The 16,737-nt window shown below is 33.9% G+C and overlaps 2 protein-coding genes and 1 long non-coding RNA gene across 5 annotated transcripts; 1 reads left to right on the top strand and 2 right to left on the bottom strand.

Annotated features, from left to right (window-relative positions):
* Positions 1-299: 299 nt before the first annotated feature.
* On the top strand, positions 300-4,146 carry LOC125493477 (uncharacterized). Its single transcript, XM_048636869.2, has 2 exons — positions 300-1,262; positions 3,750-4,146. Exons 1-2 carry the CDS (start codon positions 578-580, stop codon positions 3,779-3,781), a joined length of 717 nt encoding a protein of 238 aa, XP_048492826.1. The 5' UTR covers positions 300-577; the 3' UTR covers positions 3,782-4,146.
* A 4,639-nt stretch (positions 4,147-8,785) lies between these two features.
* On the bottom strand, positions 8,786-9,845 carry LOC104885748 (uncharacterized). 3 transcript variants are annotated; one of them, XR_008967560.1, is made up of 4 exons: positions 9,524-9,845; positions 9,264-9,451; positions 9,103-9,177; positions 8,786-8,991 (listed from the first exon to the last, which is right to left on the bottom strand). It is a non-coding gene; the product is annotated as an uncharacterized LOC104885748 (long non-coding RNA). The 3 variants fall into 3 exon arrangements; XR_007269997.2 differs by having other exon boundaries at positions 9,103-9,184; positions 9,524-9,844; XR_008967561.1 differs by lacking the exon at positions 9,103-9,177 and having other exon boundaries at positions 8,786-9,037; positions 9,524-9,843.
* A 4,376-nt stretch (positions 9,846-14,221) lies between these two features.
* On the bottom strand, positions 14,222-16,737 carry LOC104904175 (amino acid transporter AVT1I). Its single transcript, XM_019251689.3, has 2 exons — positions 16,192-16,737; positions 14,222-15,507 (listed from the first exon to the last, which is right to left on the bottom strand). The coding sequence occupies exons 1-2, from the start codon at positions 16,283-16,285 to the stop codon at positions 14,360-14,362; spliced, it is 1,242 nt and encodes a 413-aa protein (XP_019107234.2). The 5' UTR covers positions 16,286-16,737; the 3' UTR covers positions 14,222-14,359.

A 16,737-nucleotide genomic window follows, 5' to 3' on the forward strand; every position in this document is an offset into this window, starting at 1 on the left:
TATTATTATTCATTATTATTACTTATCATTATAATTATTATTTAATATTCATATTATTATTGTTTAAAATATTATTTATATATTTATTACATTCAATTTATTTCAATGTAATATAATTCAATTCAATTCAATTCAATTCAATTCAGTTCAGTTCAGTTCAGTTCAGTTCAGTTCAGCTCTGATAAGTTCAGTTCAGTTCAGTTCAGCTCCGATAAGTTCAGTTCAGTTCAGTTCAGCTTTGATAAGTTCAGTTCAGTTCAGTTCAGCTGTTTTATGCCGAAGAGAACAGGCCCAAAGATTATAATCATTGGATGATTATATGATAATATGTTGGTTAGTGAGATTCTATGAATGAAGACAATGGAGAGAATTTCACTTTTTTAGAGTCTGAACAATTATGGAATGAAGTTTGTGAAAGATTTGGTCAATCAAATGGACCGTAAATCTATCAGTTAAAAAGAGAATTAGACAACTTAAGGCAAGAAAATATGTCTATTACGTCTTACTATGGCAAGATAAGAGGTTTTGGGATGAGTTGCAAAATTTACGCAGTTTACCTTCTGGCAACCGTGGAGTAATGGATAAATGTAGTTGTGAATTTCTCAAAAGATTATCTGAATTTAAATCTGAAGAAAGGTTGATGCAATTTCTCCTAGGTTTGAACAACGATTTTGAAAATGCTATAAATAACATTTTATCAATGGAACCTTTGCCATCCATGAATAAAGCGTTTTATCTTGTTCAACAAGTTCAAAAACAGAAAGAGGTGAGTGATTTTAATCATTTTTCTAATTTTAATGAGGTGAGTGCTCTTGTGGCTCAAATTGATCAAACCAGAGATAATTTTAGGACGGATTGGAAGAAAGACAAACTTGATAGAAAGTGTGATTTCTGCAAGAAAATTAGTCACACAAAAGACCAAGATTTCAAATTCATTGGCGATTCTGAGTGGTTTACAGACAATAAAAAGAAGTTCAACAATGGAGGGAGTAATTCTTATGTTTCTTCCTCAACAAGAATTGCAGCACATGTTTCTACTGATGCATGTTTTGAAGACAATCCTTTAGACTATCATATTGCTGTTGTTGGTCCTTCAAACTATGGGAGTACTGGAGTTAATAATGGTAATGTTCATGGAGCTGGAAGAGTTAGCTTTGACATGATGCGGTTTATTATGCAAGAAGTTCTCAAAGCCATAAAGGGAAAACATGTTATTGGAAAATCTTCCAATAAGACTGGTTACGTCTATGCTCATTGTGCAGGTATAGAACTCAATCAATTTCTTAGTAGTATGTGGATCATGGACTCTAGAGCAACAAATCACATGACTTGCGAAGCTGATCTATTGCTTCACAAGAGAAAATTGGATAAATCAGTTAAAATTGGCTTGCTTGATGGTTCTTGTAACTATGTGACTGAAATGGGTGATATTGCCTTATCTGATGGTATTATTTTGAAACATGTTTTGTTTGCGCCTAGATTTATACATAATTTATTGAGTGTGGTAAAATATTGGTTGATACTGGATTAGAGGTGGTGTTTAACTCATCTAAATGTGGTTAGACATCCTTTTTATAATAAGGTGTTTGTTGCTAGTAGAAAAATTAATGGCTTGTATATGTTAAATTCTTCTGCTAATGTATCTGCTATATCCAATCTTCAAACCAAATTCTTCCACAAACCCACAAATACAACCTTTACATGCTTACCAATTTTAACTTCTGTTATTACAATCTCATCTTCCATTGATATTTACTTGTTACATGCAAGACTTGGTCACTTATCTTTGTCCAAAATTAAGTGCCAAACAATATACACATTGACCTATAAGGACCATATAAATCGAATACTCTTTTAGAAGCTTCCTTTTTCTTGACCACTTTAGATGACCATAGTAGATGTACCTGGACTTTCCTTATGCATACAATACGCAGTTTCAGAAAATCATAATTTCTTTCTTTAATCAAGTAGAAAATTGATTCAATTCCATCATCAAAACTATTAGAACAAACATTGTTATTAAATCATACAACAATTAAAGAATGTCTTTCTTTCTTTTCAGGCAAAGGTATCATTCATCAAACAAGCATAGTAGGTAGACCTTAACAAAATAGGAGAGTTGAGAGAAAATATAGGCATCTTTTAGAGGTTGCTAGAGCCTTAAAATTTAATGCTAATATGCCTACTCAATTTTGGAGAGATTGTCTGTTGACTGCCACTTATCTTATCAATCAAAGGCCTACTCCTATATTAGATTGGAAAAGCCCTTCTGAAATTCTGTTTAGAGTTATTCTTGATTATCGTTCATTGAGAGCCTATGTAAGTTTGTGTTTTACATATAACATGGATAGATCTTAGCTAGGATACTTTCAGCTCTAGAGCTAAGAGATTGTGCTTTGTTGGTTATCCATTTGGTCAGAAAGGTGATAGAGTATATGATCTTGAAACACGTAAGTATTTTGTTACTAGAGACTTTGTCTTCAATCTTGAATCTCCTTTTAAACCAGCTTACGTCATTCCATCTTTTGATAAGTCAAATAAATTCTTGCATATTATATCCTTTGACACGTTTTCTAATTATCCTATTAATACTGAGTCATATAGTTCTTCAATAACAACAACTAGTTCTTCCATTTCATCTAACAATATTCTTTATTCTCATTCTTCTGCTTAATCTCATGATAATTTTTTTACACATAACAATCATTCTCTTGTACATGTCTCTCATCACATTGAAAAGGCTCCTGTAGGATATGAAAAGGCTGGATCTGGTCAAGTTATGCAAGCTAAAATGTTCGCTTTATGGTCTAAGACAAGCTTTTAGACAATGGAATAGAAAATTAAGTAATTCTCTCTGGCTTGGGTTTTTTGCAATCAAAGTAAGACTATTACTTGTTTACCAGAGAGCTTGATGGGGAGTTCATTATTATATTAGTGTATGTGGGTGATGTGGTGCTAACTGGTACTAGTAAAATGCAAATTAATTCAATTAGACAAGCACTTGATGAAGCTTTCAGAATAAAAATTTTAGGAGATTTGAAGTATTTCCTTGACATAGAGGTCTCATAATAGAATCTGGAACATTTTTAAGCTTGAAAAGTATATCACTGACATCATCTAAGATTTGAAGTTAGATACTGCAAGACCTGTTAGTTCTCCTCTTCCTAAAGGCCTTGGTTTATCCACAGAACTTGGTGAAATTTTAGTGGAACCTGAACTATAGGAAGATATATAATTGGCAGATTGTTACATCTTAATATAACCATGCCTGATTTGTCCTATGCTACTTAACATCTCAGTCAATTTCTTAAGTTGTCCAGGGAAGCCTCATTTACAAGCTGCAATGTATGTAGTTAGATATCTTAAGAGCACAATTGGTCTTAATTTATTTTATTCCTACAATAGTGATTTGCAGTTGACACATACAATGATGCTTATTGGAGCACATGCTTGTTTAGTAGTAGAACCTTGAGTGCAAGCTGTATGTTTTTAAGGTTCTAATTTAGTTTCTTGGAAAACTAAAAAGCAGAAAATTGTTAGTAAGTCTTCAGTAAAAGCAGAGTACAAGTATGTCTAGTACAACTTCTGAGGTGGTTTGGTTCGAAGGTCTTCTTCAAGATAATAAAGTTAATTCATGTTACTCTACCTATTTATTTATATTGTGACAATATTGCTGCTGAACATATTGCTTAGAATCCAATTTTTCACGAAAGAACAAAGCACCTAAAGCTTGATTGTCATTATGTCAGAGAGCAATTTGAATATGGGTTTCTCAAAATAGCTCATGTACAAAGTCAACATCAGCTTGCAAACTTTCTGACAGAGCTTGTCTCTGGTCCTCAACATCAGTTTCTTGCGTCCAAGCTTGGCCTTGTGGAATCTTCACATATCCAGCTTGAAGGGGCATATGAAATATATATCTCAGTCTTAGTTTCCAGTTTAAATAAAACACAGACAGAATTATGCTGTAATAATAAGCTAATTGCCGAGGTAACTAACTTTTGGTTTGCTACTATAAGTAGCGTAGCTGAACCTTTTCTCAGTTTATGAAATTTGATTATATTTTGAAGGCTCAGTTTATTTTCTCAGTGTTTCTTTTATCTCATATTGAATCTCTCAAATATTTTCATTACACCTACCATAAGAATTTGTATTGTTAATATTATATGACATATTTTTCTAGTTATGATTAATTCATCTTTGATATCAGATTCTACAATACTTTCCTTATGAAAATCTACTTGAATCAAAGATATAATAATTTCTTAACAATAGTAACATCGCTCTTCTATTCAGTTCATAACATGACACACTCACAACACATTTATGTGGCTAGAGGTGATAATGAGCTCAGCCTGTTTGCGAAGAGTTTGGGATCGACTCGGTCAAAACTCGACTGGTAGTAGCTTGGCTTGGATTCATACTCGGCTCAAAAACTTAACGAGCAAAGCCGAACTAGGCCAAGCTCGGCTCGAGAAGCTCGTGAACAGGCTCGATCATTATTTTTATATAAGAAATCTAATATAATTTAAAGCACTTTAAATAGTTATTATAGACTAAAACACTTAAAAAAGATATTATACAACACATATCCTTTTATACAAAATTTTACATTGAACAATTCATGTCTTTCTATTTGTATCCTTCTAGATCTAGTTTATCGATATTTTATGTATATTTGTAAATAATTCCTTTGATTAGCATGTAAAAGATGAAACAAAATATGTCTATTCAAGTTATTTTTTGAATTTAGTATATTATTCAACAAGATCTATCAAAATATTTAATGAATTTTTTGTTTAGTTTAATGTTGTGTTGGTTTATTTTAAATTTGTATCAAATCGAGTTGGAGCTGGAGCCGAGCCGAACTCTCGAGTCGAGCTAAGACGAGCTACCGAGTTGAGCTCGACCCGAGCTTCACTTATCGAGCTCACAAGCCGAGTCTTGCTAAACGATAAACGAGCCGAGTCGAGCCCAGTACAGTTGGGGCTCGGCTCGTGCAATAAGCATCTCTATATGTGGAATGTTCAAGAATCAAAGTTGGTATATACTACCTCTGTTTTTTTTAGTTGCAACGATTAGACACAAAGTGTGAGTAGAAAATGTCTAATCGTTGCAAATAAAAAAAAAAGCAGAGGTAGTAGTTAGTTGCAGACCGACCTTTCAATCCAGACAAAGGTTTAATAATAGATTATGGCCGGTTGCAAAATGACACGTTTAATATTTATACAAATATATTAAAAGGGTGCGTGACAATGTATACACGTCACGTGGCACCTCTGTTACTCTACTAGAATTGTCCAATGTACATAAGTCATGTTAATTAACAAAAGTAAAATTAGCTTGCAACAATATTTGAACTTGGAACCTCTTGCTATTATAGATGACACAATTACCATCTCAACCAACTTTTAATCATGCTTTAAGTGTGCACATTATTATATTTATACTTTTTAAACGTTGAGTTTTCCTTGATATATTTAAACGGAAATGAAAAAAATACGTATCAAATTCGAAAAACAATACCAACCTGGGGCAACACCAGGACCCAAATCCTAGTTCATAACTAATAGAAGAGATCAGGAGAGGGAAACTGTTCCCTACTTGTGCGATATATGGAGTAATCAATAAACTTTTTTGCTATATATATATACTCTCTTGAACTCGAGGGTTATATCGTTTAATAATATACACTCTTCGAGTTTTATTAGTTTATCCGTTTTGACTTTTGACAACACATACATGACTTAACTCTCTAAGTATCTCTTGTGATTTGTACATAAAAAAATATAGTCATGTGAGATCTTGTTATATTCGTCTCACTGGATAGAATCCAAATATCAACCTTTTATAGTAATTTCTCTTAATGATAATTAGAGATATTAAGGTTCAAATAATTACTAGCTTGGCCAATGTGGTCCAATTTTGAATAAACTATTAAAAAGCAGAGGGAGTGTTATAATTTGTTATATAGAGAATTTAAACAGAATGGTCGGAAGATCATTTCCAAAATACAATCGAATGCATATAATTTTTTTCCCACCTCTCTCAAGTTCAAATAAACATTGATAATTAATTTAGAGTATCGTCCTAGCCAACAATTGATTTGATAATATACAGTATGCGAAGCCAAAAATTCTTCGGAACACACTTGATATTTGATACTCTGTGAATGATATACGACACTTGAGACGGCAAATATGGTACAATAATTAATTAGATAAAAACAAGGAAAACCAGCAATATGATGTAAATGTATTGTCTTGCTTATTAATTACAGTAGTCAACATGTTCTTCTCTTCGTCGTTGTTCATTTCATAGCTTCAACGTCGTTATGAGGGCCAATAATCGACCGCCCCCTCCCACTCCAACTGTCTGACAGAGACCTCAAAAATTGCCGATTCTTGGATAAATGATATGCTAACCAACCTCTCAGTCTTGGTTTTCACGCTTCTTTCATTTTCTTTGATGATATAAGTAAATGTTTTTCCATACATCCCTGTCAAAAAATGGTTGTTCGTTGGACCTTCTATTCCGGCCACTTGATTTACCATTTTGTTGAAATTTAAGGTTATGAAGGGAGTTGGTCTTATAAGAGACCGTCTAATTTTAATTTAAAATTAGGCAACATATTAAGCTCAATAGAAAGAAGATAAGTAATGGGCTTTTTGAATAAAGTGATGGGCTTTTTGAATAAAGTGATAAACTTAAGTTAGTCTAATTTTAACATAAAATTAGACCGTCTCTTTTAATAACTTGTGTTATGAAGGAGATTAATAACTGTTATTTTGATGGTGGGTTTCATTCGATTTACGCAGTGGCGGACTTAAAGAGGTATGTATTGAGAAAAATCTAATATTCCCTCTGTAATTTTTCTCTCTCCTATCCCCCCTATATTTTTTTTATCTTTCCTATTTTGACTTTGCATGTTTGCCAATGCACTTATTATACATTAAATATCTTTCATTACATATTAGTAAAAATTATAATAATTGATTATTAATAAAGTACTCATTGAGACGAATCAAACAAGACCACGCATGACTATTTTTTCTTATATATTGAGAAAAATCTAAAAGATTCTCTTTTATTGTGAATAGTGTCAAGATTCTAAGTGAGAAAGATAAAAAAATAAAGAGGGAGTATCTCTCACAACTGAATGGCCGAAAACCACCAACTACTGAGCACCAGCAGTGAAGATTTCCGACGGAACCACTGAACTAGTGAGGGGTGCTGACCGCCGTTCGCTGCCTCTAATTCTACTTCACGTCTTCGGCTTCGCGACCCAGACACCCAGTATGCAAACCCTCATTAATTTGAACCTTGTAAGTTGTTAAGTCTATATATTTGTGTTTTAATTTCCTATTTTCAAAATTTTCTAAGTTTATATATGCTAGATTCTTAAATTAATTGAATATTTAGATGTGTTGAATTAGGACATTGTTGATTAATTAGTTGAATTTGTAAATTTTGAATTTGGAAATTCGAAATTGAAATTGTCAATTAATTTTATGAATTCAATTAGGAAATGACAAACGATATACTCAAGTCAAGTAAATGCAAGGGAAAGCAAGTTAAGCAACCCGATCTTCGATTCGTTTTCAAAAGAAAGAGATCATATATCGGAAGGTAATTCTTGCTCTTCACCCGCACCTCCCAAAGAAAATGTATCGAATGAAAGTAATGATTCCCCTTCATTCCCATCAACAAGTGTCCCTCAAAGTAAACAAAATGATATGGAAATGGGTGTTGAGTACCTTTCTAATTAATGGGCCACAGACTAACTTTATCTCTATTTGTTTTTACTTTTATGCATCCCTCCATTTTTAAGATGTTATTTAGTTGGTCATTACCCCTAAAGAAAAAAGACGACCTTATTACTCGTATCACTTATTATATCCTTTTTAATGATTTCTTTAACGGATTATTTAAAGTAATAACTACTACTAAGAGACACAATCCAATGCCATATCTATAGGATTTAAAGTACGAAATTTCATGAATTTAATTCATAAGCACTTAAAAATAGGATCACATGCATATACAATCAAGGATCATATAAAAGTTTAGAATTAACCTTTGTAGCGTGAATTCCACAAAGCTTGTTATAATCCGGATAAAGAACTGCAACTGTGATTCCTCTACTTGGTTCACCAACCCAGATCAATCACTCTACCAATGCTAGTTGGAAGGAAGAAATTTTTCTTCTACTTTAATGAAGTTTCTGTGTCTTTACGAAAGAATATGAGAGAGAAGAATCACTAGTACAGAAAAGGCAATTTGCGTCGGATGTGAGGCGCCTATTTGCGTCGGACTTCGGTGCGACGCCAAAGCCCTCGACGCAAATGACTCAGAACGATCTGCGTCGTATGCGGAAACGACGCAAATAGTTCACCTATTTGCGTCACACCTGTATACGGTACGACGCAAGTGGATCTTGCCAGCCCAAATCACCAAGCTCAAAGGGTAATTTGCGTCGCACATGGCCTAGGGTGCGACGCAGATGAGTAATTTGCGTCGCACATTGGGCCACGTGCGACGCAAATTGCAGTTTTTAAAAAAAAAAAAAATTTTTTTTTTATTAAAAAAAACTAACAAATGAGGAAATTCTACACAAATTCCATCATAAATCAGCAATAACGAATGCAGTAATTGAAAAGGAAATGAATACTGTACAAAAAAACTAATAATAATACTAACTACAAAGGCAATGAACTATGGAGATGTAAGAGATAGAGGATTGAAAATCAACAGCCTCAAGATTTGGACAATGAATGTGTAGAGATAGAGGATTGAAAATCAAATAAAACTAATAACAATACTGTACAAAAATTCGACCAGATCTGGAAAAATAAAAACGAAAATGCTTCGAATTTTAGAACATATATATTACAATAATTCATAAAAACAAATCTATCAATAATAGTAAAAAAATGTTGGAGCTTCCTTCACATCTTGACCTTCCATCTCGTTGTTATACTTCGAACACATCTGGAATTCACGAAGAATTAAAAAAACGAAGATCTTCAAACAAGATCTGAAAAAATGACAAATATCGAAAAAATAAAACAGGCGAATAACAAGAACAAAAAAAAAAGTTACCTGGAGATTTTAGGATGAAAAAACAAGTTCTTCGAAAAATTAACGGAAATGAAACACGAGGTCTTCAAACAAGATCTGAATTCTGAAAAAAATGACAAATTACAAAAAATAAAAACAGGCGAATAAAAACAAGAAAAAGAAAAAGGAAAAAAATAAGTTACCTGAAGATTCGTCCGTTTGCTGAAGATTCGTTGCGAAATTTCTGGCTTCTTGGTGCTCATAATACAACAACAAAATTTCTGGAATTTATGGCTCTTCCTCAATTGTTCTTTGCGAAATTTCTGGAAATTCGAACTGGAAAAGCGAAATGGAGTGCGAATGTCGAAAAAAAGACGGTCTTCAAACAGATCTGAAAAAAATGTCAAATAACTAAAAATTAAAACATGCAAAAAAGAAGAAAAACGAAAAATAAACAACTTACCTTCATGTTGAAGTGCGAAGAACGAAATCCGTAATTGAAATTCACGAACGAACAACTGAAATGGAGTGCGAATGAACGAAATGAACTGAAATGGAGAACGAACAATTGTAATTCACGAACGAAATTTAACGAAATAAAAAAGGAATGCTGAATGAACGAAATTTAACGAAGGAGGAAATGGAACCCTGAAATGGAGTGAGGGAGGGAGGGAGAGAAGAGAGAGAAGATCAAGAGCCGCGCGTTAATGGAGTGAGTGAGGGGGTGGGGGGGAGAGAGAGAGAGCGCCGCGGGATTTAGGGTTAGAATAAATGAAAGAAGCGGCTGAGAGTATAGGTTTTTAGGTTTAATAGGTAGTGAGTGAGTGTGGCGGGTTAATGGGCCGCGGATCTGCGTCGGACGGGTCATGATGTCCGACGCAAAATGGGTTCTTGATTTGCGTCGTATGTGCCTGCAGGTCCGACGCACATTGGTTTCTTGCAACGCACATATGGTATATGCGACGCATATAGCTCATACTGGTGCTCACTTACATATGATGTGCGTCGCACTCTTCTTCGCGTGCGACGCAAATGACCCTTTTGCGTCATTTCCGTTTCAATGCGACGCAAATCAGGGGACGCAAATCGTCGTTTTTCTACTAGTGAATAATAAGAGATATCTTGTTTTTTTATTCCCCAGCTAATTATATAAGCATATTTAGGTTAAAATCTTTTCCCCTCTCCCCTCCTCTTGGCCGGCCACCCTAGGGCCCCTTATGGGCACTAGGTTTCTTTTGTTGATACAAGGTTTTACGTGTGACTTTATAGGATCCATTATATTGGGATTTAGATTTATAATTCCCTAACCCGAAGTTCTGTAACATTCTCTAAGAGGACGTATAGACGACCCAATAGAACAAATTTATTATCTCCATAATACGATCCATAATATAATTAGTATTTGCATTTAAGTCGAGGACATAAATCCTTCAATCTCCTACTTGTCTGAGACGAGTGTGCAATGTTTTAATTCCTCAAGTATCTTAATGTCTTAATTCGATAGTATGATCATATTTCTATATCATCCATACTAGTTTTCAAATGAATCCTTGAAATCCGAGTTCGAATTGACAAACAAATGATCATCAAATGATCCATTTGAGCACGACCATGCATTTTTCAATTTTCGCTCTTCAAGGGACCAAGACACCCATTCTATCTCTTATAGGAGGACCTTTTCAATCTTGTGGCAACAAATACTCCCACTCAACTTTTAGCACAACTCGAATGCTGCCTTTATAGTCCCCTTTTACGGCATGACATTTGACAGTATCAAAGTTATACCAATTGGGTTAAGTAGTGTCCCACTCATGTCTTAGGAATCTGCTAATATAATTTCGAAGTTATAAAACTTCAAGTAGGTCTAGTTCGACTATGTATCAACTATACATATCCATATAATTGATTAAACATCTCCATATTCATAGCCCATGAAATGGCGCTATCAATCAATCTTATATGCTAATCCTTTTAACAAGTCATTTATGTCCAGTTTAATGACTTAGATTAGGAACTTTAATATTACATGAATTCTGTTCACTTATGGTGTTTCATTCATGAAATCATATATTTGACAAAATCATAGGATTCAAGATATATTTTGGACATTTTATTTAATACCAAACCAATAACTAAATAAGATAAAATTTATTGTCATAAACGTAAATAGCAAAATCATGTCTTTACATTGTAATATGATTCTCTAAACATAGTACAATCTGAAGCCACTATGACATTTGCTTCAAACCTAAAGCCCTAGCGCGTGACACTCATGCTTGGGTTGAGGAAGTGGTTTAATTAGTTAGCAGATCAGCCACGTTCTCATCCGTATGAACTTTGCAGATGCTGACATCCTTCGTGTCAACTATCTCTCGAATGAGGTGAAATTTCCTCATCACATGTTTGTACTTGTTATGTGACCTTGGTTCTTTTGCTTGTGCAATAGCACCATTGTTGTCACTGAACAATTCAATTCCTTCAAGAGCATCACTAGGTACAATATCCAACTCTATCAAGAACTTCTTTATCCAAACTGCTTCCTTAAATGCTTCCTGCTAAATATTCCGATTCTGTCGTAGTGTCTGCTACAGTGCTTTGCTTTGTCGGATTGGAAGCTTGCACCAATATAACCTTCAACAATCAATTCACTTTGTCCCCCATAGACTAAGAACATGCCTTTAGTCCTCCTTAAGTACTTTAGGATGCTCTTAGCTGCAGTCCAGTGTGCTTCTCCTGGATTTGCTTGGAACCTGCTACACTTCCCATGGCTAAGGTGGATGGAGATCCATGAAGAGTCCAAGAAGGTGTCAATGATGCTTAGTTCTTAAGATTAGGGGCCATACTAGATCATTTAAAATTTTGCATTTTATTATCCTTTAAAATGCTTATAAGTTTATTGTATGTTGTTTATTAATGCGTTAGAGTTCACTAATTGATAACAACATAATAACAAACTTAGGTCCCATAAATATTGAGCTTTGTTTTTCCAAACATATTTCTCTTGATGGGCTCGTCTTTGGATTACATAAGCATCAAAATAATTTAAGTAATAACTAAATTAAATAAATTACAAAAATACTTAACGAGACGCCGATCGTATTTAAAATTACAAGAATACATCGCGATACGCAGATCGTATTTTCTAACTTAATTTGGGTCATACTAGTCATACATAGCAATTATATCAAAATATAAAAGCCACATAATAATATCACATATTATACTTTCCAACAATTAAAATATCAAATATTCTTACTTTAAGCAAGAGGATAAATAATTTAAGTAATTTCTAATCACCTAAAGATTATATCCTATAAAATCTAGCCTACTAATTTTAATTAGATTAAAGAATCAAATTATGAATTTTAATTTATGACACAGTCAAAATTAACATAATTGAAATTCACTTAATGTTCTCAAAAAACTGTTTTAAGATCTCCAAAATAAAAAACTGCATCTGCCCCAAAAATCACGGCAAATTTTTAAGGTTTCCTTTTATCAAACAATTTTTTTTTATTTTATTTAAAAAACTCGTGGAACCAAGCAGCAGCACAAGGCTGCCTTCCACGCAAGCCTCTCCCAGAAGGCTTTTCGGCCAAAAAATTTCGATGACCCTCCGACCATGTCAGGCCGCCTTTACCGGATTCGCCGGCAACCCATCGCGAGCCGATACTAGCCTTTTCTCCAACGACAGCGAGCAGCGCGCTGCTCCACATGTCAAACGTGCGTCGTGGAGGCTGCCGCCACCTTCCCTTTTCGACTCGACTGCTCGTCGGCAGTCTGTGTCGTCCACGCTGACTTTAATTTCTCGCCGATAGACCACCGGAGCATCCACGACACGTGGCTGCTCCTCTTCCTCCCTCCTTCAATTGTGTTTTTGTTTTGTTTGATGGAAATTAAAATTACAACCTTTTGTAAAATTAATTTAGTGATCTTAATTAAATTAAACATAAACTCTATTATGCCTAATTTAGAAAATTAAATTAAAATATCTATTTTAATTAATATTTGGATTATTCATATAAATTAATCTCTAATTCATAATAAACACTTTTCACATGAATTGATTTTCATAAATAAATAATTTTAAACATGAAAACCGGATTAATAATATGAATTTACTATTCGAAATTTAGAGATCTTCAGATTTTAAATTTCGAAAAATTAGGGTTTAATGGGTGAAATTTAAGGCCACTAGTATTTGAAAAAGTAAGTAATTAAATCTCCGTTTGATCAATTTCAATTAATTATTCAATCCGTAATTCAATTTCTCCTCTTAATCAAATTAAAGTTAGTCATACAAAACTAAGCTTTAGGACCAAATTTCTATATGCAAGAGACTAAAACTGATACTACTGTATGATTCTAAGTACTATAAGCGGAATTTCATGAATCTAATTCATAAGCACTTAAAACAAGATCACATGCATATATAATCAAGGATCACATAAAAGTTTAGAATTAACATTTGTAGCGTGAATTCCACAAAGCTTGTTATAACCCGGAGAAAGAACCGCAACGACTATGATTCCTCTACTTGGTCCACCAACCCGGATCAATCACTCCACCAATGCTAGTTGGAAGGAAGAAATTATTTTTTCTATTTTAATGGAGTTTTTGTGACTTTGGGAAAGAATATGCTGAGAGAGAAGAATAATAAGAGATATCTTGTATATTCTTTTTATTCCCTAACTAAATATACATAAGCATATTTAGGTTAGAATCTTTTCCCCTCTCCCCTCCTCTTGGCCGACCACCCTAGGGCCCCTTACGGGCTCTAGGTTTCTCTTGTTGATCCAAGGTTTTATGTGTGATCTTATATGATCCATTATATTGGGTTTCGGGTTTATGATTTCCTAACCTGAAATTCTATAGCATTCTCTAGCAAGACGTATAGACGACCCAATAGAACAAATTTATCATCTCTATAATAGAATTAGTAATTGCACTTAAATCTAGGACATAAATCTTTCAACATCTATGCGTGCTTATTGCTATATACGATCTTGATGTTAGGTTTCAAAAATATCGTGTATGGTAGGGTAGAAGATCCAATTCCTACCCTATCTTAATACATGCATTTGGATAGTGCATGGGGGCAAACAGGGCACCTTCCCCTTGAATTACTTTAAAGTTTAAGCTACTATAATATGAAAATTACTTACGAAATAACCATATAACATTCTATAAAGAAAATACTACATTATTAATCTGAAATAATTCCTTAAAAGCTGTCAAGTGATCTGTAACAAACACACATGACAAGGAATACCATACAAACTTTGGAGGAAAAGTTCAACTATTTATCCGTGAATTCCTCTACTATATTTACCACAGAGGTGTATGTACCAGATACCAGAATCAATATACTTGAGCAGACAATTCCCCAAATGAAGACACGCTCAAGTACCCCTTGGTTAGGTTGGTTGTTTGAAGTTTTCAAGTAGCACAAGCATGGAATTGTAAGTGAACTTGGAGCACCTAACAATGCTCCAACAAGTGCCATTAGATATCCAAAGAACGGAAACGCCAACGCTACAAAAACTTGTGTAACAACCAAAAACAATTTGATGACAACCTTGATAAACATATTCTCCATGTACTTGCTTGAAAGCCAACTTTCTGTAGTAATAACCACAGGTTTCAACAATAGTGCGTATTTTACTAGAGGAGTTATCACCGTAGTATATATCGCAATTTTCGAGGCTACCCTTTCTGTTGTAAGGTTCAAAGTTATTTGTGACTCAACTTGTGAACCAAACATTAAGTACCCTAAAATCGCCATTGAAGCATATACAAAGGTAGCAAAGACAAACGAAAACAACATTGCCTTAAAGAAATGATGTTTCTTTTGCATCGAAGTGTATAAGGTTGGAAAAACTGGATGTGAAGTATAGCATAACATATATAAACTGATAGCAGTAGGCAACCCTTTCCAGTTAATCAGGAATGACGCATTTTGAGCTTGGTGGAATCCAACACCATTGAATGCAGCCACCCATAAAATTGATCCAAGTACCAAAAGAGCAGCTAAACAACCGGTAGCAGAGATGTACGCAAAAATGCTTAAGTTATCCAACAACACAGTAGGGAGAAGAATCAGCGCGATGATTATAATGAAACTTGATTTTCCATTAAGTGATATCCCAAGTATATTTATTGCCACTTTTGGAAATAATTTGTGTAGATTGTCTCCTTCTAATATTAGAAAACCTGTTGTACCCATATAAAGTTCTACATATAGAATTATTGATGCAATTGTTTTACCAGTTTTTCCAAATGCATGTTCTCCTATGTCAGGATAAGATTTGATTCTAGGATCGACTTCCATGCACCTTTTTATTAGAAGGCCTGTGTAGGTAACAAGAATCGATATGGTGAAAAGCAAAGCTAAGCTCAACCAACCTCCCGAAGCTAATGCATATGGAACTAATAAAACTCCATTTCCTGAAAAACAATGACAAAAATATATAGTTATCTTTTTGTTAAATGACTTTATTCAATTGTCGAATCAAGACATAAATTAGGAACAATTGATACAAGAAGTCATGTACTCGTGCATATGGGCATTTGGCCATATGCCGCCGTACGTAGCTATGACGCACGGAAACCTGTGACACCTAATATTTTCTCAGAATCGAAAAGTTTTGTTCTTGAAACCTAAGTCGTTTCGACTTTCGACCTGATGAAGCTCATAATATACTTCCTCTGTTTCAAAATAGTTGCACCATTTGCTTTTTTTTAGGTTTGCAAATACGTTTTTTTAAACGTTAATATCTCTAACTTCGTATAAGTAAAAATTATAAAAAAAATTGATATTTGAAATCTTCGTGTTGAGACGGATTTAACAAGATCCCAATTCAGTATGTTTTCTCTTTATAATAGTGAGAGAAAGTTTGTTAAAGTTGGTTGATAAATAATAACCAAATATCAAAAGGTGTAACTATTTTGAAACGGATGAAGTATTCTAGTTGAAATCACAAGTTTCACTTTTTTGAGATTTTTTGCATTCTCCGTACCAAATTAAACATCTCCAAAAATGACAATAACAATCCCTCAAAGATAATTGACAACAACAGAGTAATTAACTATAAATTAAATACTTTGAAGGAGGGAAAGAAAACAACAAACCTAGAATGGTGTTGGCACCATTGAAGACAGTCTTGAATAAAGAAGTGTTGCCTTCTATAAGGGACAACTGATTGTTGTTCGCCTGCAACTCCATTTATTTCCAAACTTTTAAATTTCAAGAAACTTTGCTTAGAGTCTTCATTAGTCACGATGCCAAGAAGCAGTCAGGGTTGTGGCGAAATATTTGGTACATGGGCGAAGATGGAGATCGGTTGGTCTTACATGCTAACAGAATTCCCATTTGGACCGGATATTGCTTATGAGGGGCTTATGAGGGGTATGTGTTATATTCATTGAGATGTATAGCCTATGTTTTAGGCTAAATTACGATTAAATGTGAACTAATCTCTCTAATCAAGTATGCCAGAGTAAAAAAAAAACTTGGAAAGTCTGATCTTAAAGCATACATGCATAAGCTTAATGAAAGCAAATCTTGTACGTACGCCGAATTTTATATGCCCAGTTATTTTATTCTATTGATTTTTATATACTTTTTAGTCTACCACTTTCATAAAATAAATTTAATTATCAATAATAAATTCATAG

Source organism: Beta vulgaris, chromosome 9, assembly GCF_026745355.1.
Source record: "Beta vulgaris subsp. vulgaris cultivar EL10 chromosome 9, EL10.2, whole genome shotgun sequence".
Lineage (NCBI taxonomy): Eukaryota > Viridiplantae > Streptophyta > Magnoliopsida > Caryophyllales > Amaranthaceae > Beta > Beta vulgaris.